The sequence below is a fragment of the Gambusia affinis genome, linkage group LG16 (genome assembly GCF_019740435.1).
Source record: "Gambusia affinis linkage group LG16, SWU_Gaff_1.0, whole genome shotgun sequence".
Lineage (NCBI taxonomy): Eukaryota > Metazoa > Chordata > Actinopteri > Cyprinodontiformes > Poeciliidae > Gambusia > Gambusia affinis.
In genome coordinates this window covers 4861246-4884559 of record NC_057883.1, presented here as the reverse complement: position 1 = coordinate 4884559, position 23314 = coordinate 4861246, and the positions used below count along the sequence as shown (strand labels likewise).

Below are 23314 nucleotides of genomic sequence, written 5' to 3'. Positions count from 1 at the left end.
AATAGCTCTCTCTCTCTCTCTCTCTCTCTCTCTCTCTCTCTCTCTATATCTATATATATATATATATATATATATATATATATATATATATATATATATATATATATATATGTTACTGCTTCTTTTTGGGGTCATTTGTTGTTGAAATGTAACGCAAACCATTCCATAAAAACACTGAAGTAGGACTTCAACTAAGAATCATTTTAATGATCGATTGATCAATGGATTGATTTGACAATCGAACATTAACAACTTAAGCCTTTTTCTATTAGAAATACACTCAAAAAAGCAAATAATTCAGTTTCTTCTTCTTTTTCTTTTTTTTTTACATAAAAATAAACATTTTATTGCCTAAAATGCAATAACACAGGGTTTTATTGAGCATACATTTGCTCATGTATGGCAAAGGATGAATCTGCAGCTAAAGAAACACTTCTAACTACAACATGTGAACCAGTAAGAATTTTTGGATTAACCTATTAATAACTGGGTAGCAAAAGAGACTTTTAAGATTTTTTCTTTTTACATCTTAAATGTAAAATGTAGGTTGTGTTTGTACAGTTGTTATCCATCATCTGCATCTCATACACACTTGAGCACAACACCTAAATCAGTAGCTTAGCATAAACTCTATGCAGTCTGAGGAAAAGGTCAAAGGTCTTGGCAGTTTAGAAGCTGAAATCTGCTAATTGTGTGTCTGTTTGACCGATGGCGGAGAAGCAGATAAGCATATTCTTTACAACAAAAAGCTGAAATGTACAAAGCAGCAATACGTAAACTTTTTTTTTTCTTTCTACAGTGTTCCGGCGCTTTTTATGTGCTTTCTTCTTACCCAAGGCAGCGTCTTTTGTACTTTGCTTCTGACGTCTGTCTTGGTTGTGTTGAAGACGAGACGCTCCCCGTCAGATGTCGTTGCGTTCAGTCCCGTTGTCGTCCGTGGGTTACTCCTCTTCGAGGTGATCTTGTTTCCCCCCAGACTCTCTGACAGCTTCTTTCCCTTTAATACGTCCGTGGCGGTCTGGGACGTCTTCGCCTTCGTCTTGGCTTTCCCGGGCGCCTTCGCAGCCGTCTTCTTCGTTGGTGGTTTCGGCTTCCTGCCCATGGCGTTCTTGTTCATCTCTTTCTCCTTTAGCTTTTTCTCTTTCTGCCACGATTTGTTCTTGTTCTTGCCGACCGGCTTGGGAGGTGTTTTCCTGTCCGGCTTGGCGGCGGCGGCTCTGGTGGTGGCGGTGGCTGCAGTCGTGGTGGATCTGTGGCGGCCGCTCATCGCCGGCGGTTTGGTGGCCGGTTTGTATTTTCTTAGTGGTGGTCTGGTCGGTTTCTCGTTTGTCTTCAGCACAGTCTCTGGAACGGCACACATGCCAGCAGTAAGTACTTGTTTTTTAACAACTCTGCGGCCAAATATTTTGTAACTTGTAAAAATGGAGCATTTGGCAACTGAAAAACGGGTTTAAAAGGGGAATGTTTGGTATTTCCCTTTTTAAAACGTGTTTGATGTAAAACGGGAAACCGCTTTTAATAGTCTTATGATGTACCAAATGTGGCTGTGCATCTTTGGTGTAAGAGGGAATGAAACAGAGAGACGTTCTAAAGACAAGCATATTATAAGGATACTGCTCAAAAATTTACTTTAGTGTGCTTCATTTTTTGTATAGTTATATTTTGAATAGTTCTTTAATTTTTTTTTTACTTAAGAAAAAGCCATGCTTAACTAACCTAATTCTGGTAATTATAGAATTTTATCCAAATAGAAACTGATTGAATTTGATATTTAATTTATGGAAACTTGTTCACATTGTTTTTTTTCTCCTCTCAGTCACATAATTTCAACAATCTCTAAACCATTCGAATAGAAAAATTGCTTTCTGAATCCAATTGTGACCCTAAAAATCAGAAGGAAATCAGATCAAGTGTTCACATTAAAGTTTTTTTTATTTATTTTTTATTACTTTTACTTTTATATCTGGTTTTGATTATTTAAATGTTTACTCTGTTTCACACAGGAAGATCATCGATGGCACACCGCTTCCTAGATCCATTTCCGGTGCGAAAAATCATCAGATTTACTGTAAATGACAAACAAAAGCAAAGCTGACAACGGCTCAGATGGCTTTTGGATCGACTGCTGTCACATTTATCAGATTGGACTTATTTTAAGAAAGCACAAGTCCACTTTGGTCTTGGTTCCTCTCAACCTGGCTGCCAGTTTTAGCCTTCGGTACCAACTAATCTGTATTTATACGAAATGAAAATGCAAAGGCTGCCGTCTACTGCAAGACAGGAACTACTTAGAACGGACCTTTTACACACACATAGTTACTTTTACTTCAGCTTTTCATATATATGTCTTGTAATTAGGTGTTACTGATGATCTAATTACAGAAAGATGTATTTTACTAAAATATGTGCGTGAACCATTTTGAATGAGTCTTCAGTCTGGGCCTGTCCCAGCGGGTTGTGGAGTCTTTTCTCTTTAAAAGCAACATTTCTACTCATTTCATGCTGATTTCAAAGTTTTGGACAAATTTGTCTTTCTTCGGCTCCAGGTGTCTTTAGATTGTAAAAACCTCAGAAGCAACAATCTGCTTTCAAGTCACATTACGGTACATTTCAGTGTTTTATTCACCTGGGGGGGGATTCTGTCATCTTAGTGCTTTGGGAGCAGAGTGTCGTTTTTGACACGGTAAACCACAGCATTCTTTTTTATTTTCATGACTCGGATCATGTTTGTAATTAAGGGATCAACGTTGCAATGCTTTGAATCTCGTTTTGAGGCCGAACCATCAGAGTTCAACCGGCTGTTGCGTTAGCATGAAATGAGTAAAAATGCAAGCGCCCGTCTCTCATGTGGCGTTCCCTCAGGGATAAATTGTTAGACGTGACCTTTTTGCCCTCTATAAGCTCCCTCTTGGTTGAACTTCTCAGAAAGCGCAGCTTCACACCTCATTAGAAAGCCAATGACAGTCGGTGCTGATGAGCGTTTTTGACTTACGTTCTCTGGGGACGAATGGAAACTTTTTCCCTTTCACCTTGACAGGCAGAGGCTTCTGCTTGCATTTCCCTGGAGGAGCTCTCCTGCAAAAGTCGACAAGTTAAACTCATTAAGTTGCCTTTTAGAAGTACAGCTACTATTTATAACATAAAAAAACTACATTTGATCATTCTTTTTCCTTTTAGGTTGTTAAACTAAGCCATAAAAAAACACAACTCGGCTTAAAAATGCTGGTTTGTTCTTGGACTGGCAGGAAGTGCAGGATTAGTACCCTCACTCTATTCTGAGACCCGACAGATGTTCCCTGGAGCGAAACACGCAACCTCTGTAATTGCTCCCTCCATCTATAGATGTTTACTATGTGTTATTTAAATAGTGTGTGTGCTTAAATTGCTCACTGTCGGCAGCGTGCTTGTAGTTTTGAGATCAGGTCAAATTCCTTCACCCGTTCCTCAGTGTGTTTCTTCGGAACAATCCTTTGAACCTGGATAATCTCAAGCGCAGCAAGCACTAAAAAAATGTTGGTGAAAAATAAGGTTAAACACTTTTAAACCTTATTTTTATCTTTTTTTTTTTTTTCGACTTTGTCAGAGAAGCCTGCAGTTGTGCTGATCTTAGAGACATCTGTGTTTCCTGACTCTGGCTTATCTGGAAAACCAGTTTTCCAAGATCGCTTTTACTGACTTTAGTTCTACGTCCAGTACGATGATCCCACAAGACCCTTTAAAAGAACTTGGGGTCACTTAGCATCAGCGTCTTTTTGTGTAGCTGGCTGCAAGGCAAACCCCAGACGGTACGTTTTGGGGAAAAACCACCTTTAACTCAGCCATCGTGATCACTGGCATTCTGCAGGGCTGTGTTTTAAGCCCCTCAATAGCTGTTTTCTCCATTGACCACATAGTTGCGCAATTTGACTGAAGAAATAAAATTCCTTAATGGAAACGCGCCAATTCCGAAACCCCACCCTCCTCCCACCCAGAGGTTTTGTCACTAGGATGACGCTATATAGTCACATGATCAACAGCCGGATGCTACTGCTGGCAAAAACCACAAAGAAGACAACAAGAAGTAGTTTGAGAATTGTGGTATGTCTTTTTTTTGTTTATATTTCTTATCGCGTGAACATACTTATTCGTGTGATTTTTAATTGTTTCTCATTTAATGCCAACATAACAATTGCATTTTTTAGTTTTTGCACTGGTGGAATATTGACAAAGTTTTTCTCACATCTGTAATGGAAACACGTCTACTGTTGGCTTTGTTGACCTTTGACTGCTGCGCCAATTATGAGCTGAATTACATCACGAAACATAACAGCAGCGCTCCTCTTCAGTAATCAGGTGGTGACGCGAACAGAGAGGAGGTGAACCGACTCGTAGCCTCCATCTGGCGACAACAACCTGACCAGAGATCAGTTGACTTCAGGGGAATGTGAATGCCTGCGACGCCTCAGTCTGATTTGGTAGCTGCTCTACCGCTGAACAGAAGGTGCTTCAAAGAGTCGAGAAAACCAGCAGGACCTCGCTCCCATCTGTTCAGCAACGACCTTATTTACGTTGCCAGAGCAGATCTACTGGGATTATAAATGGTCTCACTCGCCCGGCACATGGGTTGTTAGACTTTCTCCCCTCTGGAAATGGTTACTGCAGTCTGAACAACTGTATTTAACAGGAGCTTCTTACTGTTGGCAGTGGCCATATGTCTTGGCATGCACTGTCTTTTGTCTTGTGTTGAGCTTTAAGAAATACGATTTCGTTCACGCAGCACGAATGACAATACATTTCGCTAGCTTAATAACGTGCTAGAGGAAAACGATCCGAAACTGATGAGGGCGCAAGACTGGAAACATTCAGGACTGCTGGATAATTACAAACCATGTGGGTCAGATTTGAACGGTGTGAAATGAAAAGTGATTCCCGATGTTCATTTCCATCTTTCTGCTGTTTCATGCTTTTTGGGAGGAGGCAGAGAGGAGGTCGGTCAGGTGATACGGGAGCAGGTGTCAGTGGCTGCATTTCCTTTACAAATGTTTACAAAACTTTAAAAATACCCCACCGATGGAAAAAAAACAAAGAAAACAATTTCAAAACACAGTTAAAAATCACATGTGAATAAGTCTGTTCACGTGAGAAATGCTGTTCTTGTCAATTGTGTACTTGAAACTGTGGCAGTAATTAATATGGGTAATATAGGCAGTTGCCCAGGGTGACAGTAGAACGGGGCAAGCAATTTAAAAAAAATAAATTAATTTTAAAAATTATCTTCTTTTTTTTTTCTATGCACCATTCCTGCAACCACCACCACTGTTTTTACAGACCAGCCATCCAAAAATAAATAACATCTTTTTATTTCTACACCAATCTGTAGCGCTTTTTTTTTCACTGCGCAGCTCTGACTGCAAGTTGTAATATTAACCAGTTTATAAAATCAGAACTAGGTACGATACGGAGTCATGATAATGGTGAATAAGTAATACAACTGATGCAAAAGTAAAGTTTGTTGATACTGCTATTTATTGCAGTGGTAATAATAATAATAATAATAATAATAATAATAATAATAATAATAATAATAATAATAATAATAATAATAATAATAATAATACCAAACCAACAAAACAATAAATTTCCCCAAAAAAAACGGAAGGAGGAAAAAAAACAACCCAACAAAACAATTATTATAATCAGTGATATGTCAAAATCCAATAGAGTCCACAAGAAGTCCAAAAGCAAAAGGAGACAAGTATTTTCCCCTTGCAATACTCCTTAAGAGTTTTAGTTCATTTCCTGTAGGAAAGAAATGCAGTTCCGTTTCCTACCACCAGGTGGTGGGTGGGTAGCTCGCCATCTTCCTTCGTCAAAGAGGTGAATCCAAGGAGGAAAAAAAACCTGACCTAAAAGGCCAGATAACACATTTAGTTCATTTGTACTAAAGGAGGGGCAAGAAGACTGTTAAATATATTCTTCCTATATTTTAACAATCTCAAAAAAAAAGAAAGAAATCCTTTTAAAAAGTGCACTTCATAATTCAAGTTCAAAATCAATTAAGTAATCTAATTAGCAATCATTACAGACAACTAATATTGAATCAAATCAATCAACTTAAAATGTGATTGATCAAAGTAGCTACAACTAAATCATATTAGGTACCAAATTCCATTGTTGCACCAACATGGAGTGCAAACACCAATAAGAAATCCATGAAAAAATAAAATCTAAAATTGAAAAGCAAACCCTTAAATATTAAAGGTGTGGTCTTTAATTCGGCTGCCGTTAAGCAAGTAATAAGTAGGACAATTTGATGTGAGCCACTGATTGTCGAGTTGATTGCTAACGCTAACTAGCGGAGCAGAATGAAAATAATTCCCCGTTATCTACTCACCGTCGAGTAATGATTGTCTGAGGAGGTGGTAATGGTAACTTGTTCGATTCTGGCAATAGATCACAACCTAAGTGGTTTAACGGGAGGCAACATTAGCGGCGCGATCAGTACAGCTATTATACAACAACAGTCAGATGACATTCAACACTCACCACAAATCTTCACGTCTCAAAGACAAACCAACCGATGAGTCAATCTAAGCGCTCTGGTTGTTTTATAAACAACCGATCAGACAGCCAACAATGAGCAGCAGCAATGTTTGGAGAAAAGAGGAGAAAACCCGGAAGCACACACGACAATCAATTTAAAGGGGCAGCTCAAAGGGAAGGTGATTGGGTCATGGTGGTCACCTGGGTTACACATTCCCCCCCTAATCCCATGCACGTCCCCGTACATGGACCAGGTTGAGTCTGGATGGCAGGGACAGTTATGCGTTCATCCTCCTCAGTCTCTTCAAGAGCATGTGAGAATGCAGTGGTCAAACCATGAAACAATAACTGGATGCTCTTCAACAGTGGGTGGCCCAGTTGAGAGTACTGTAGACGTTCTGGTGGTCTTCTTGCTCGGGTTGATCTTCGCAATAATGGTTCTGATTCTGGGCTTAATGATTCAGATTCAGGGCTTAATGATTCTGATTCAGCATCTGAGTCCACTTCTGGTTCAATATTACTAGTGGAGGGTTCTGGAGTGACTGGCTCAGGAACAGGACTTCCCTCAGCTGCAGGGCCTCCAGCAGAATCATCAGATTTTGAACTGATGGATATTGCCTCTCTGTCCACAGGTTGTAATCCCATTAACTCATCTGAGACAACTGGAAATTCCTGTTCTAAATCCTCTTCTGCAGCAGAGGATGGGGGCTGATCAGGAACTTCAGGTAGATCTACAGGTGGAACAGATTGTTGGACAGGAGGTAATGGTAAATTAACAGTAGTGATAAATTTCACAGGCTCAAAAGAAGAGGGATCATATATAGGTGAAATGATCTCATCCTCTGATGTTTCTTTATCGTCAGGATCAGGTAAGTTCACAGACAGATGTTTTTTTCTCTTCATAGGCAAGTTTTTTTCAGGGCTCTGCTCAGGTAAGTAGTTACAGGGCAACAAAAGATCACGATGAAGTGTTCTGAGAGGTTTATCCTGGTTCTCAGGTTTTACAGTATAAACAGGGAGATTGCCAGCCCTCTTTACCACTACATATATGTCAGGTTCCCATTTGTCAGCCAATTTTTGCTTTCCTCTCAGTCGGACGTTTCTGACAAGGACCCTGTCTCCTCGGCAAGTTCAGAAATAGTGACATGCCGATCGAAAAAGTTCTTGTTGCGGGACATCACCTTCTCTGAGTTCTCCACAGCCAGCTGATAACTATCTTGCAGGCGTGCTTTCAATCCTTGGACATATTGCAGGTGAGAGGTAGTGGCATCTTCTTCCAGTGGTAACCCAAAAGCCACATCTATGGGAAGACGAGGTTGACGACCAAACATTAGCTCATATGGAGAAAACCCTGTGACATCATTCTTAGTGCAATTATATGCATGTACAAGTGGTTTCACAAAATCTTTCCACCGTGATTTATTCTGCTCACTTAATGTCCCCAACATGTTAAGCAATGTACGATTGAATCTTTCCACTGGGTTACCTCTTGGGTGATAAGGAGTTGTCCTTCCTTTATGGATGCCAGCAATATCACAAAGTTCTTTGATGGTACGGGACTCAAAATCCGGTCCTTGGTCACTGTGTAGCCTCTCTGGAATGCCATAGTGGACAAAGAAATTTTCCCACAAGCATTTAGCAACAGTTCGAGCTTTCTGATTTGGTGTTGGAACAGCGACAGCATACTTTGTGAAGTGATCTGTAATCACAAGAATATCTTTCACTCTGCGGTCTGGCTCCAAAGACAAGAAGTCCATGCACACTAACTCTAGAGGTCTTGATGTCTTGATGTTAACGAGAGGTGCAGCATGTTCAGGTAAGGTTTTCCTTTTTACACATCGTTCACAGGTCTTGATTTTGTTATAAATATCAGCAGACATGCGTGGCCAGAAAAACCGAGAACGAATTAAATCTAAGGTCCTCTCGATCCCAAGGTGGCCCATACGATCATGAAGCTGAACCATCACCATATGCCGACACTCCTCTGGTAACACTAACTGATAGGCTACTCTGTTTCCCACTTGCCGTCTCCTGAGAAGAAGAAGGTTACGAGCTCCAATTTATTTACTTCTCTCAACAGTAGTGGCAAATCTGGAAGTACATCCCTCAGTGATGGCGGGGGAGATTCCCCTCTCTCAAGCTGAGCAATCACATGTTGGATGGTGGAATCAGCTCGCTGTTTAGCAGCAAGATCAGCAGTGGAGAACCGAGGGAGAACAGAGGTAGCAAATTGGGTGTCGTTCGTATAACTGTCAGGTAAGCTTTCCACATGGGCAGTCAAAGAAAGAACAAGGGCATGGTCATTGCTTGAGCTGAGCACCAATTGGCGGTCACAGATGGCTTCAACAATGTGCTGGTCAAGAGAGGTGCAACCTGGCTCCTCGAGATGATGTTGAACGAACTTCAACACTCTCTCCCTTTCTTTGCAAGATTTAAAATCATCAGGCATTTCAGAATGTGGTCGGGACAGCCCATCAGCATCAGCATTCAATTTTCCTGCTCTGTAAACAATCTTAAAGGTAAATGTGGACAGAGCAGAGAGCCATCTATAACTTGTAGCATCAAGCTTAGCTGATGTCAACAGGTAGGTCAATGGATTGCTGTCTGTGACCACAGTGAATTGTGTGCCATATAGGTAGTCATTAAACTTCTCAGTAACTGCCCATTTCAGTGCCAGAAATTCTAATTTATGTGCTGGGTAGTTTGATTCACTTCTGGACAGACCTCTACTTGCATAAGCTACAACTCGACTTTTGCCATCAATTTCTTGATATAGCACTGCTCCAAGACCTGCAGAACTGGCATCAGTATGGAGAATGTATGGCTTACTAGGATCTGCAAATGCAAGTACAGGAGAAGTAGTAAGTTTTTCAATAATAGTTTTAAATGCATGCTGACAAGATTCAGTCCAACGTTCAGCAAAAGGCTCTTTTGGGTTGAAATAGGTTTGGGGTTTCAACATAGGTTTTGGTTTCTTTCGGTTAGGTGGATAGCCGGCAGTGAGGTCATGTAGCGGCTTGACGATTGTAGAATAATCCTTCACAAATCGATAATATCCTGCAAATCCCAGGAATGATCTTAGTTCTTTCAAATTTTTTGGCACCGGCCAAGATGCAAGAGTGGAAATTTTATCAGGATCTGTCTCCACACCATCCTGGGACACAACATGGCCGAGATACTTCACTGAAGTTTGGAAGAACACACATTTTTCAACAGACAGTTTTAGTCCAAAGTCCTTTAATTTGTTTAGGACTTTCATCAATCTTTCTTCATGTTCTTCAAGAGTTGGTGCGAAGATGATCAAATCGTCAATAAAAACCAAGACCTCTTTCAGATGGAGCTCACCCATACATTTTTCCATAAGTCGTTGAAATGTGCTCGGAGCATTGGTCACTCCCTGTGGCATGCGATTAAATTCCCAGAAGCCTAAAGGACAAACAAATGCTGTCTTGTCCTTATCAGCTTCCTCCATCTCTATCTGGTAATACCCAGATTTTAGGTCCAGCACAGAGAACCATTTAGAGCCTGCCAGTGCAGTAAATGCATCTTCTAGCTTCGGAAGAGCATAAGCATCTTTAATAGTTTGCATGTTGAGTTTTCGATAATCAATACAGAGACGTACAGAGCCATTTTTCTTACGAACCACCACAATGGGTGAGGCAAATGGAGACTCTGATTCACGGATTATTCCAGACTCAAACAATTCTTGCAGATGCTTTCTCACAGCATCAACATCCTGTGGATGTATAGGGCGTGGTCTTTGTTTAAATGGTGTCGGGTCAGACAATCTTATCTGATGTTTCACTTTGTCTGTTCGACCAAAATCAAGGTCATGTTTGGCAAAGACCTCTGGTATGTTGTTGAGCTTTGAAATGATCCGACTTTTCCATTCTGGTGTTAGAGGTGATTCTCCAAAATTATATTGAAGCTGAGTTGTTAATGGCGCTGCAGACTCATGGACTTTGACACTATGCTCTTTTGAGATAACAGACTGGAACGCAGCAATCTCTGCAATGGCTGCTCTGGCGGGATGATGACAGGATGGTTTGACTCATTAGTTACCACAACTGGCAGATTACAAGGCCGATGTTGAGGTATATTAATGAGACAGGTGTTAACCATAAGTCCGCCAGGCAGACAGGAAGAAGCTGGGTATTCAACAACAACCACCTTCTCTTCCCTCAGTAACCGTGCGGTCAAACATCCCTCAAGAACAACAGTTTGACCAGATAATATTGTTTGTGGTTGGTCAGACTGCAGAGTTAGGACAACTGGATTTTCAGATGTGGTTTGAGTATGCCTGCGCTGCAGGATCTTCAGGACAGTTTGATACCCAAAGGCAATGGGCTTAAAAGTAGTAGACTGGCTCTCAAGGTGCTTTTTGTAAGCAATGTCAAGGGTATTTGTGCCTACTAGTAAAAGTGGATGTGTGGTTTTGGTGTCTGGAACCACCAAAGCTAGGGTGTCCACATCAATTGGTGAGCCAAGAAATTCAGGTGGAAAAGTCAAATTTAATTCAATGTACCCAAGGTATGGCACATTTTGACCATTAGCACCCTCAACTTCCAACAGACTGTTCAAAGGCATAATTTCATGGTCAAAAAGGTGCATATTATAAAATGAATGTGGTACTGTAGTGACTTGCGACCCACTGTCAAGAAGACAGCTGAAGGTGGTTCCTTTTATTTGAATCTGGCCCATGCTCTTCATGCCAATAAGACCCTTGGGTAATACACAAGACAATTCAGAATGGGGTTTGGGACAGCTAATAGTAGCAGCTCCTGAGTGTCCCTCAGCAGAAACTGCATTTAGTTTAACGGCTGGCTCGAATTTTTTTCATCCCATGCTTGTTGTTTCTGACGGAGCTGTCTCTTCTTATGTTCCACAAGGCCTGGATTCGCTTTATTACTACAATGGGAAGAAATATGACCATCTTCACCACAGTTAAAGCAATATCCTGCCTTTGGTCTTCCAGCGGTCTGAGGTGAGGTAAAACTGGTACCTGGCTTAGACTTGGTCTGCCGTAACTCTGATTTTACACTAACAGATGTCTTTTTAGACATGAAGGAAGACATCTGTTGTTGGAGTTGTTGAATCTGCTTTTTTAATTCTTTCAGTTCTTCATTAACTGTCTCATGACCACAAGAGCAAGTACTCTGAGACTGAATGGTCACTTTCTGTTTAGATGACTGGATGTGCTTTCTCATTAGAGATTCTTTAGCAATTTGTCTGTCCTCTTCTGTTCGGAGTGCCAACAGGAGTTCAGAAAATGGTGGAGGGTTGCTTTTCTTTTCCTCAAGCTGCAACTTGGAGATGACTGAATTGTCCCAGCATCCACGGCAGAACTGTCTAAGTAAATACATATCCTTGTCTCTTGGTAATATTCCTCCTCTTTTTATTACTGTGCTGAGAGTAAGCTGCAATCGCTGGAGATAGGAGGATGGCCGCTCACCAGGATTCTGGAAAATGTTCAGAAACTGAGCAAACAGCTCCTCTCCATCCTGTACTGTTTGAAAAGCTGAATCAAGGACTTGAAGAAGAGTGGAAGGTGATGCACCAGGGCTCAAACATTTAATCAAATCGGCAGCTGGTGATAACAAACTTTCAACAATTCGCCGATTAATATGCAGTCTGGAAAGGCTGGGATCAGCAAGCAATTCTATTTGGGATCGCCATGAGTCATAATCCGCTTCATTGCTTGGTTTTGGAATTTTTCCTGAAAATGAGCGGAGTCTAAGTGAGGATGTAGAAAAGTCACTATTTTTTACAACATGCTCCACCACAACTTTTTGAACATTCTGTGGAATAAGATCATTCCCTGACAAAGAAACTCTCTGGATTGGCGGTGTAGGGGAGCGGCTAGCTCCAGGTGGCTCTCCCTGCCAATCAGTATATGAATGGGTTGGAGGGGCTGAAACCGCTTGAGGCACAGATAGCAATGTCTGCTGGCTTTGCACAGGTTGTGCTAAGGTGAGGATGTCATCTTTCTTGTCCTCATCATCTCCATCATCACCTCCTGCCAACTCCAAATGTGTGCTGATTTGGTCCATCACACCTTTAAGAACCTCCTCAAATCGTTTTCCGCTTCGCGTAGCTATGTTCTTCAACTCATCAATGTAATCTATGGGGGAACTGCTGCTACTCACTGCGGCTGCATATTCTGAAGCAAGAGAGGTAACATGAAATATCATATCTAATCTGGTTCGAGAAGGATAATCATACGGGAAAAGGGGTTGTAATGCAATTAATGAAGAATCTTCTTCAAACTCGACAATCAGGTTTTTATAAAATGCACTTTGTGGATCATTAACATGAAAAACCTCCTTTACTGCACCATAACATTGTAAACGTTCAACTATCTCTTTTTCATCATCATCGCTCTGAGTGCCAGTAACTAACACAGATCGTTGCATGTTTAAACCCAACTGAGTAACAACATCCATTTTTTTTCTAACTCATCAAAATTAAAGACACTGTGAAGTTGTTCAATTATTCACCCATTACAAGACTCCTGGCTAGCTCGCCACTTGTAGCGCTTTTTTTTTCACTGCGCAGCTCTGACTGCAAGTTGTAATATTAACCAGTTTATAAAATCAGAACTAGGTACGATACGGAGTCATGATAATGGTGAATAAGTAATACAACTGATGCAAAAGTAAAGTTTGTTGATACTGCTATTTATTGCAGTGGTAATAATAATAATAATAATAATAATAATAATAATAATAATAATAATAATAATAATAATAATAATACCAAACCAACAAAACAATAAATTTCCCCCAAAAAAACGGAAGGAGGAAAAAAAACAACCCAACAAAACAATTATTATAATCAGTGATATGTCAAAATCCAATAGAGTCCACAAGAAGTCCAAAAGCAAAAGGAGACAAGTATTTTCCCCTTGCAATACTCCTTAAGAGTTTTAGTTCATTTCCTGTAGGAAAGAAATGCAGTTCCGTTTCCTACCACCAGGTGGTGGGTGGGTAGCTCGCCATCTTCCTTCGTCAAAGAGGTGAATCCAAGGAGGAAAAAAAACCTGACCTAAAAGGCCAGATAACACATTTAGTTCATTTGTACTAAAGGAGGGGCAAGAAGACTGTTAAATATATTCTTCCTATATTTTAACAATCTCAAAAAAAAAAGAAAGAAATCCTTTTAAAAAGTGCACTTCATAATTCAAGTTCAAAATCAATTAAGTAATCTAATTAGCAATCATTACAGACAACTAATATTGAATCAAATCAATCAACTTAAAATGTGATTGATCAAAGTAGCTACAACTAAATCATATTAGGTACCAAATTCCATTGTTGCACCAACATGGAGTGCAAACACCAATAAGAAATCCTGAAAAAATAATCAAATCTAAAATTGAAAAGCAAACCCTTAAATATTAAAGGTGTGGTCTTTAATTCGGCTGCCGTTAAGCAAGTAATAAGTAGGACAATTTGATGTGAGCCACTGATTGTCGAGTTGATTGCTAACGCTAACTAGCGGAGCAGAATGAAAATAATTCCCCGTTATCTACTCACCGTCGAGTAATGATTGTCTGAGGAGGTGGTAATGGTAACTTGTTCGATTCTGGCAATAGATCACAACCTAAGTGGTTTAACGGGAGGCAACATTAGCGGCGCGATCAGTACAGCTATTATACAACAACAGTCAGATGACATTCAACACTCACCACAAATCTTCACGTCTCAAAGACAAACCAACCGATGAGTCAATCTAAGCGCTCTGGTTGTTTTATAAACAACCGATCAGACAGCCAACAATGAGCAGCAGCAATGTTTGGAGAAAAGAGGAGAAAACCCGGAAGCACACACGACAATCAATTTAAAGGGGCAGCTCAAAGGGAAGGTGATTGGGTCATGGTGGTCACCTGGGTTACAAATCTCTCCAGTGACTTCTGAACAATCTCGCATTCAACCGACACCATTATAATTTCAAGAATCAAACATTATTCATTAAAATATGCCACACTCTTACCATCCTCATGTATAAAATAAATATATTTATCCAGTGGCTGACACTGTCTGTAAATAACAGATTTTCTTCTTGAGGTTTTTTTTTATTATCCATGTATAAGTATAAGTTTACACAGTTTTTTTTTGTTTTCTTGTGACGATGCGTTTTGCCCTTTAAGGAGGAAGGTGTTGCACTCCATTCACAGTGTCGTTTTCCTTTTCTGCACCGCATGTTTGAAATGCCTGTGCTTCGCAGAGCGCCACTCTGGGACTGATTCAGGGACAATGAGGTGAAAACTTTCCCAGAGTTAGTTTAGGAGAAACGGAGGAGAAATCCTGAAGGTTCCTGAGCAAGAACCCAACTGAACAGACGTTGGGAAGGCGGCTGCACTCAAACCTGCGTAAAGAGTTTACACCAGAAACAGCAGGAGTGAGCCAAATACATATATATTTATATTTAATATGTAAAATATGTAGTTCCGATGACTGATTATGATTTTTTTTCCCACCTGACACTTTATTTTCTTTGCACCGCTCAGAGAAAATTGTTTTGTTTTTGTTTTTTTGCTTTGATAAACGTCATGGTGTATTTTTTAATGGAGCTCCACATTCCTGAAACATCACCACTGCAAGTTACCGGTTTTATTTTCCCCCAAGTCCAATACTGTCCAGATGGTTTATGTTTTTTTTAATTGACTTCAAGTTGGGACATTTACATGAAAAGATTCAGTCACCAGAGCGAAAGAGTCCTCCAGAGGAAAGACGACCCCGTCTCGCCTGTCCTTTTCATAAACTGATGCAACAACGCCTGCATTTCTAGACTGGAATTTTGCACGTAAAGCACATAAAGTGAGAATACTTGTGTTGATTACTTAAAGAAAATATGCACACTGATTTTGTTTGCAGCATGACAGCGTGGAATCCTGCATGCTTGTTTTAGTTTACACATCCAGGCTGGTGACAGAGGAATACTACTGGAGAGGTAAACGGATCACATAAATGAAATATTATTAGTCTTTCACCTACTAAGTCATTAATGCAAAGTAAAGCTAATAACTCTGTGTTCAACATTTGACCTAAAGAATTTATCTTAGTGTAAATAAAGGAAAGCAATATCTCCCTGGTACATATGACACCCCAAGTCAAAACCAGGAACCAATAAAAAAATAATAAAAACCATACATTTCTGAGAAGATAAGTGATGATATGCTAGTCTACATCATAAAGAAACCACTCTGTGCTTTATGTAGCACTTTTGGAGGCATGAAATGACAAACTTTGTGTTTGTGAACCCGAGCCGTTTCAGCGTGTTGGGGAAACCGGCAGCCGATTAACAAAGCGGCTTTGTTTGGCTATTTGCAGACTTTAGTCATCGCTCTCAGACAAAACGCCGCACGCTTGAGAGGAACACGTGGCTACTTATCGGCGCTGCAACGTCTGAAGAAAACAGACGGCGAGACGGAGAACATCCACAACTCTGACTGTGAACGCCACAGGAGAAGATTCTCTGCTTGGGACAATGTCATGCAGTGGAAAAGTTTCACCAGCATGCAAGGTGCCGGTGGATTCTTGAGCAGCAGAATGAGAGTGGAAGGACAAGAGACTGAAGGAGAAAAATGTCCTCACAATTGTAAGAACCATTTCTACAGATTCCTTAGTTTGCAAACTTAGCCTATGGAAGAAATCGTTCATTCTTTCTGCTACTGAGCTACGAAATAACTAGAAGTGATCAGGTAACGGTTTTCTCTTTATGTGTTTTGTCTTTTGGTCTGTGCTGCATGATGCAGCAACTTGATGCTCAATAGACCATCAATCTCATATCGACTCAACGACGGGGCCAGTAAACCGTCCAGATCTAAATCCAATCGGTTATTTACAGCAGACATTAAAGGGAAACAAAAAGTGCTTGACAAGACTCCGCCCCCCGAAGCGCATCTGTCAGCGTGGTGTGTTGGAACCTGGTTGATTGTGTTTCCAGATTTAAATCGAAGCCTCAAAGAACAAAAGCCAGAAGGGGAGCAGCATCGGAGCCATTGTGATCAGTTTCCATGGATGATTGTATAACTTCTCTGAACTGTGAGTTGAATAACCTGTACTTGAGGTTAGATCGCTGTCGTATCTGAAGTATTTCATTGCACTTTCTCTCTTTTGCTACAGAGTCACGAATCTGGCAAAATGTCCTCCAACGGCACTGAGTATCGTTGATACGGTAAAAGAAACATTGTTTGAGTAACTTATGCAGAGTGTATTGCTAAAGTATCAATACCACTTTAAATATTGAACGTTTAATTAAACTTCTAACAGCCACATTTGCAAAGAAAATAACCTTAAATTTGTTTCAAAAGTCAAAAATATTAAAGTTTTGATACTCTTTATTTATTTATTTTTTTTAGCTTCCAAACTTTTGACTCAAAAACTCAAACGTTTTTGAGTCAAAATTTCTGATTTCTGAAAAATCTGAAAAATTTCTGAAAAAAATTTCTGAAATTTGTTCAAGAAAATTTCCGAGACTAGCCTCAGAATTTTTTATTTCTCTACAAAATGTTTGACTTCCAAAACTTTCTCGATTTTTTTTCTAGAAATTTTCTGAGATTAAACTTGGCTGAAATTTTCCCGCCTGTTTTTCTACCTACAATGTTCGTTAACACGCCGCCGTAGTATTCTGTAGCGCGATGTGTGACGAATAATAATCTAGAAAAGGTCTGTGCGTGATGCCGTACCTGGACGGGTCCATGAATTTAAACACCGTTCCAGTCGGGGACGTGGCACCGGGGTACGAAGTGGCCAGAAAATACAGCTCCCCTGACAGGAAATCACAAACAGATCGTCGAAAGGCGGAAGACGCGTTGGAACTCGCAACGAGGAACTGAGCAAAGCCAACCTGCTTCATCTTCAGCGAAGGAGATGATGAATTTGTGGTGATGATTGATGAGCCCAGGAAAGGAGCAGGTTGTTGTACTACCCATGCATATGCTCTTCTCCTTCCACGTCCCAGCTGCTTTGTTTTCCTCTAATGCCAGGAGCCGACTAGATGGACGAAAGGAACCGGAAGGAAAAAGAAAAGTCACAGTTTTTCCTCAGAAGTGTATTTTCAGGCTATATTCCTTCTCTTAAGGAGCAGAAAACCTTTATTTTTAGTCTGGATTTGGCACAGATTAACGCAATCTTACCCAGTCATGAAGTCTCCAAAAATGTACAGGCCGTTCAGATTTGGTGATTCACATCCTCGGTACACATACCCCCCCGTCACAGACTTCCCGACATGATGGCTATATGCAAATATGGGGAGGATGTCATCTGTTTTGGCAGAGAAACGCACGTCGGACTTTACTGAGAATCTAGCGGATGGGAAAACTCCTCCGCCAGAAACGGCAGGTGGTGAAAGTGTCGGAAAGTGGCTCCTAGTTTCCACTTTTAAAGGGAACAGGAAGGAGTTACTTACTCAGAGAGGCGTTCTGGCACAGCTTGATGTCGTAGCACTCGAAGCCCTCCTTCGCCCTCCACCCGTAGTTCCCCCCTTTGACGATGATGTCGACTTCCTCGTAGCGGTTTTGACCGACGTCTCCGCAGAAGATCCGGCCGCGGCCGTAGCCGCTCACCGGGTCGCCGCGGTCCACGGAGCATCGCCACATGTTCCGCACGCCGTATGCGAACACCTCCGGTCGAGCGTCCGGGTCTCTGGAGAATGGATTGTCAGGTGGGATCCGGTACGGTTTCCCCACTGGGTCGCTTCCATCCACATCGATGCGCAGCACTTTGCCCAGCAAGGAACTCCTGAGTAACCAGATCAAAAAAAAAAAACAACAAGAGGGACGCACAATATAGAAATTTTAGTCATTTTCGGGTAATTAGCCGTGAGCTCTTTAGCGTCTTCCTCAGTCTTTATGACTCTGTTTGTTCACTAAAGTTCTCCAACCACATCAATGAGGGTTTACCCTCATGTACACCCTAGATGTGCTCGATTTCAAAACCCGATATCTGAAAAAGAAATAGATGCAGTTGGGATTCGACATGCTCAGTGAAACTGACTCAAGGTTTTCATCAGTTTTCGTCACAACAGAAGAGGACATTTTATCAGACCACATATCTCTGTAAAGCTTTCTATAAAAACTGCGCTCCTTATTCGTCAGACCGTCAGTTCCCAAAATTGCTGGATATAAATTCCAGCTTCATATCTGGAATTATGAAAATTACAGATCTCGTAGGATTAATAAGGGTGCAAATCTAAGACAGGTGGCGGATTTTATGCATTATCACAAGAATTATTTTCATTCTTCTCAAAAGCCCTTCAAAATCAAAATCAGACAGGATGCACTGCTGGTTATTCCACGGTAACAAAGACATAATAACACATTGTGTGCACAGAGTCGGATCCTGCTGTTCTGGAAACAGAAGAAAATCCCAACTTTTAAGACACAGGGTCTCAGCTTTGACTGATACCCTGCATCTGCAGAGGTTCGGTGCATCCATGATAGACTGGAAATTTATTTATTTATTTTTTATCTGGAAAGGAGTGATCTCATTTATGAAAGAGAAGAACATTTAAAGTGTATTGTACGAAATAGTTCATTGTAGCAATTTCCTCTGAGGACTTAAACCAGAAGAGAATACATCTAGTCCCAAACTATTGATCCGAAGCCCTGCAGCCAGAGTTGACAAAAGTCCAAAGAAACTGATTGGTCCGTTTCAACACCTTCACACTGCAGTATAAACCTGGGTTGATAAAAAGAGGCAGATCTTCCAGTTCTCCAGCTTGGACAGTTAAGGAATTTGGTATTTACCTGTAGCTGACATCTTTTGTTTTCACAAAAACTTCACAATAAACAAGCTAATTTAAAAAAAAAAATCTTTAGAATAGAAGTGATATCAATAACAGACCTGTGCCTACTTTGTATTTATGGATTATTCGCATCAATGTAGAATAAGGTAACTTGTTTTTCTCTCACATATAGAAGTTAAACCTGAATAAGCGGTTTTAAGGGTCTGTTTTCTGCTTCCAGGGAATAGAGATATGTTTTAAGGGCGGATGACTTTTTCCACGTGATTGGATATGAAATGGAGCTGTGACTTTGAGATGATTTGTTGTGAACTTGTGCTAAATGAACAACACTGAACTGACTGTAAGTACTGTGTGTTTACATGTTCTCCCGAGCGTGAAGCGACCCGGAGGCTCTCACTTGTTCTGTGCGTTGCCGTACTTTCCAAACGGATCCCCGGCTTTCCCACCGTCCCCTGTGAAGATGTACAGGTAGCCGTCTTGACCAAACAGCAGCTGACCTCCGTTGTGATTTGCAGCCGGCTCCTCGATTTCTAAAATAACTCTGCAAATGAGAAAAGGATGCCAACAAAGTTCATGTTTATGCCTATAGCTCGTGATTGTTAGTGAGCAGAAAACCACTGTTGATTACAAATTGTGTTCTTCTTAAACGAGCATTATTATCTATTTTCCAGGCGCCATTTTATAGCACAATTATGTAACTCTTACCTTCAGTTGTTCTAAAATTATTGAATAAATTAAATGTAACTTAGAAGAAATTTGACTTTGTAATTTAACGCCTTGAAATTGGGCCTCTGTCTCTTTAAAATAAACTCCTGCTCTTTCTGAAACTCCGCCTTCAGGAAGTCATCACAACACGGCTCCTTTATTACCCTATTAAACAACAGTTTTTAAATTTTTCTTCTTCTTTTTTTTTTTTTTTTTACCAGCGTTGCTTTGAGAAGTAGCTCACATAATGAGCTCAGCAGATTCTCGGTTCCACCAGGCGTCTGCTCAGACAACAGCTCTGATCGATTCGTCCTCTAAATCCTGTTGGATTATAAAATATTTTTTTTATGTACGAGTGTCGTTTTCCGTCGTCTTGAAAATGCACCGCAAAGTTGCATTGTTATGCACCTTTGTTGGTCTATTACATGGCGAAATGCAAAAATAAAAATAAAAAAAGTTCAAAAGTTTTTGTTTTTTGTTTTTTGTTTTTTGGTTTTTCTTTTACAAATTGCTGAAAACTTCTGTCAGGAGTGGATATTGCAACTCATGCCGACAGATCAAAACACCTTTAGCTGAAAAGAGAGCGAAGCTAGTTAAAGAAGTGCTTCCGATTATAATAAGTCTTACTTTCATATTGAAAAGACTTTCAAAGTTTTCAGAAAATGCTCTGCAGAAGTGATGTGACATGGATTGGTGAGGGGACGCTCCTACTGAAACACAGCACAGACACTTTTAGTCCAAGTAGCGACGTGTGATATGAGCTGTGAGCTGGAAAACACAGCAGACTCTGCAGCAGATTAAGCCCCGCTGACCTTTCATTTTGTAAAGAGGCAAAACAAACCAACCAAAGAACTACAAATAAAAGTGTAAATAAAACCCACTTAAACTAAGCCTGTCGCAATACCCAATTAATCAATTAATCAAATGATAAAATAGAAGGAGCTGGATAATTTCCATTATGATTATCAATGGTTTTTGAAGGGCAATTCCATAAAGAGAGACTTAGTATTGCATTTGGTTTAGGCTGTGAGTGTTTTATGTTTCCGTTTTATTAATTATTAAAATATCTTCCAGTTCCAGTCTGAAGTGCTCTGGACAAAATTAAAGTTTACTTGTTCACTCTGAAACTTGCGTTATCATGAAGTTATCAATGTAGTACCTGAAAATGGCCTTGAAACAAGAATATTATCAACAACAATGTTGTCCAATAATTATTGGGACAATTTATCGTCCTGCTCAGTTTGTTATGGTAACAGGCCTATTTACAACCTAAACCAAATGTATTACGGTGTCTCAAAATTCCGATGATATTATTAATCATCGGAATGGAAACCATCGATCTCCTTTAATTGATTATGCCGTTAATTGATGAATTGCTCAAGTATGTATCGGAGTCGTATCAGATGCCGAACTTTATCGCCTTACCTCTCAGAGTAAGGATCGGCGACGTTCATGTCGCCATCGGACACTTTCATCTCGCTGATTCGGATTTTGTCCACCTTGCCGTCGAACTGGATGGAGTAGTAGATGAAGAAGCGGCCGTTGCGGCGGTACTTCGGGTGGAAGGCCATGCCCAGGAAGCCCCTCTCGTCCCCCAGCCAGGGAGTGGTCAGCACCGCCCCGCTCATGTCCAGGAAGGGCCGCTCCAGCCGGCTGCCGTCGCGCAGGTACACCCAAACAAAGCCCAGCTGTTCGGCGATGAACATCCTGTGCGTGTAGTCGCCGCTGTGCAGCATCAGCACCGGATTCCTCAGGCTGTTGGCCACCTCGGTCAGGCACACCTGGAGACACCCTCTGGGGTCCTCCACCACTTGCCCCAGGTTTCTGTTGAGGTCGGTGCTCTTCAGGACCCTGGGGTAGCAGTAGTCTTGGTCGGAGAGGTCGACGAGGCTGCAGAAGGTGGGCATGTCCCGTCCGGACGTGTCGAGCAGTAGCTGGTTGTCAGTCAGATATCGGACCACGTGGCGGCACTTGCTGTGGAACTCGGAGCAGTAGCCGAAGCAGAGTCCCGGCAGGTCTCTGACCGGAGTGTAGGGGTCTTCCGCGTCGTACAGGTGGGCAGCGTAAGGAGAGCACTCCTGGGTGATTCATCGGAAGATGTTTAGGCAGTGACGAGATGACGACAACAACAACAACAGCAAAATATTGCACAACACGATGCATTGAAAATGTCAAAAGAATCCCTTTAAGCTTTTATTCGTAAAACATAAACGTCTCCAAAGAGTTAATTACAGTTCTAAATAAACGAATCATCAGTGTGGATGATGTGTTAATTTAGAGTTCTTAAAGGGGCTGTATCATGTAATTTCCAGGAACATAGTGCCGTTTCATCGAACAATCAAGTAACTGTTACCTTCAGTTCTAAAAATGCTCTATATATCAAATATGACTCAAGAGAAATTTGACTTTGTAATTTAACGTCTCGAAATTGGGCCTCTGTCTCTTTAAGAAACTCCTGCTCCTTGCTCAGGTGTGACGTCATTCCTAACAGAAAAATTGAGCGCTGCTCATTGATACCAAAACCAGTTTCAATGCATGTTGATGCTATATATATATATATATATATACTGATATAGCTCCTCTAAACTGGCTGGCTTTCTGAGAAAGGCTTTTATCTGTAGTCCATAAATTTTGAACAGCGTTTATGTCAGGGAGGGTGTTCCAGAATTTTTATGGTTTTATACCTCCTTTTTTTTCCATTCAAAGAAGAAGAAAAAAAGCAGCAGATGTTTGGGATTATTGTCTGTTTGGAAACCTCCAACTAGCTCAAAGTCCCACCCCTCGGACCCAAACCTTCACAGTCAGATTACAGGAAATTTGTTGTGATGTTTTAAGAACAAATCCAGCATTAACTGGACCGCCGTCCTCAGTGAAGCGAGTTTAACCCAGAACGTTCTGACCACCAAAGAAGTGCCCGCTCTGTAATTGTCACCTTCAGGCGCAACTGAAACCCACAGCCTGCCTGGGTGGACGAGCCAAAAGTCGTCAGCAGAAAGCTTTGTAGTCAGGATGAAGTTTTCAAACCTGAAAACAGTCAGACATGGTGGGGGCAGCATCATGCTGAGTCCTCAAGGCCCGCTGTCCTGCAGTTTTTAGATGTGCCACAGGTACAAAACACTAGAATGAAATGGTTTAATCACCTCCTCCTTGTGTAGACCACTTCTCCCTTGATAACCTAATTATTCTATCTAGGTGGTCCAGCAGAGGCACATCTAAAAGTTGCAGGGTAGTGGCTCTCTGGGACTTGAGTATGGTTGAAAATACAGCCAGAAATCTTGCAGGATTAAAAATCTACAAAAACAAATGGTTTAGGTGCAACCAGCTAATCCGCACTGCA

General features: G+C 41.0%; 1 protein-coding gene across 1 annotated transcript in view; it reads right to left on the bottom strand.

Moving 5' to 3' along the window:
* Positions 1 to 311: 311 nt before the first annotated feature.
* Positions 312 to 23314, bottom strand: part of hhipl2 (HHIP-like 2) — a 45076-nt gene continuing 22073 nt past the window's right edge. Inside the window, exons 2-9 of the mRNA XM_044142799.1 lie at positions 21403 to 22055; positions 19670 to 19813; positions 17935 to 18266; positions 17663 to 17789; positions 17374 to 17519; positions 17213 to 17294; positions 2993 to 3075; positions 312 to 1344 (exon numbers count right to left, since the gene is read on the bottom strand). Coding sequence (XP_043998734.1) covers positions 794 to 1344; positions 2993 to 3075; positions 17213 to 17294; positions 17374 to 17519; positions 17663 to 17789; positions 17935 to 18266; positions 19670 to 19813; positions 21403 to 22055 — 2118 coding nt within the window. The 3' untranslated portion in view covers positions 312 to 793. The remainder of the gene's footprint in view (positions 1345 to 2992; positions 3076 to 17212; positions 17295 to 17373; positions 17520 to 17662; positions 17790 to 17934; positions 18267 to 19669; positions 19814 to 21402; positions 22056 to 23314) is intronic.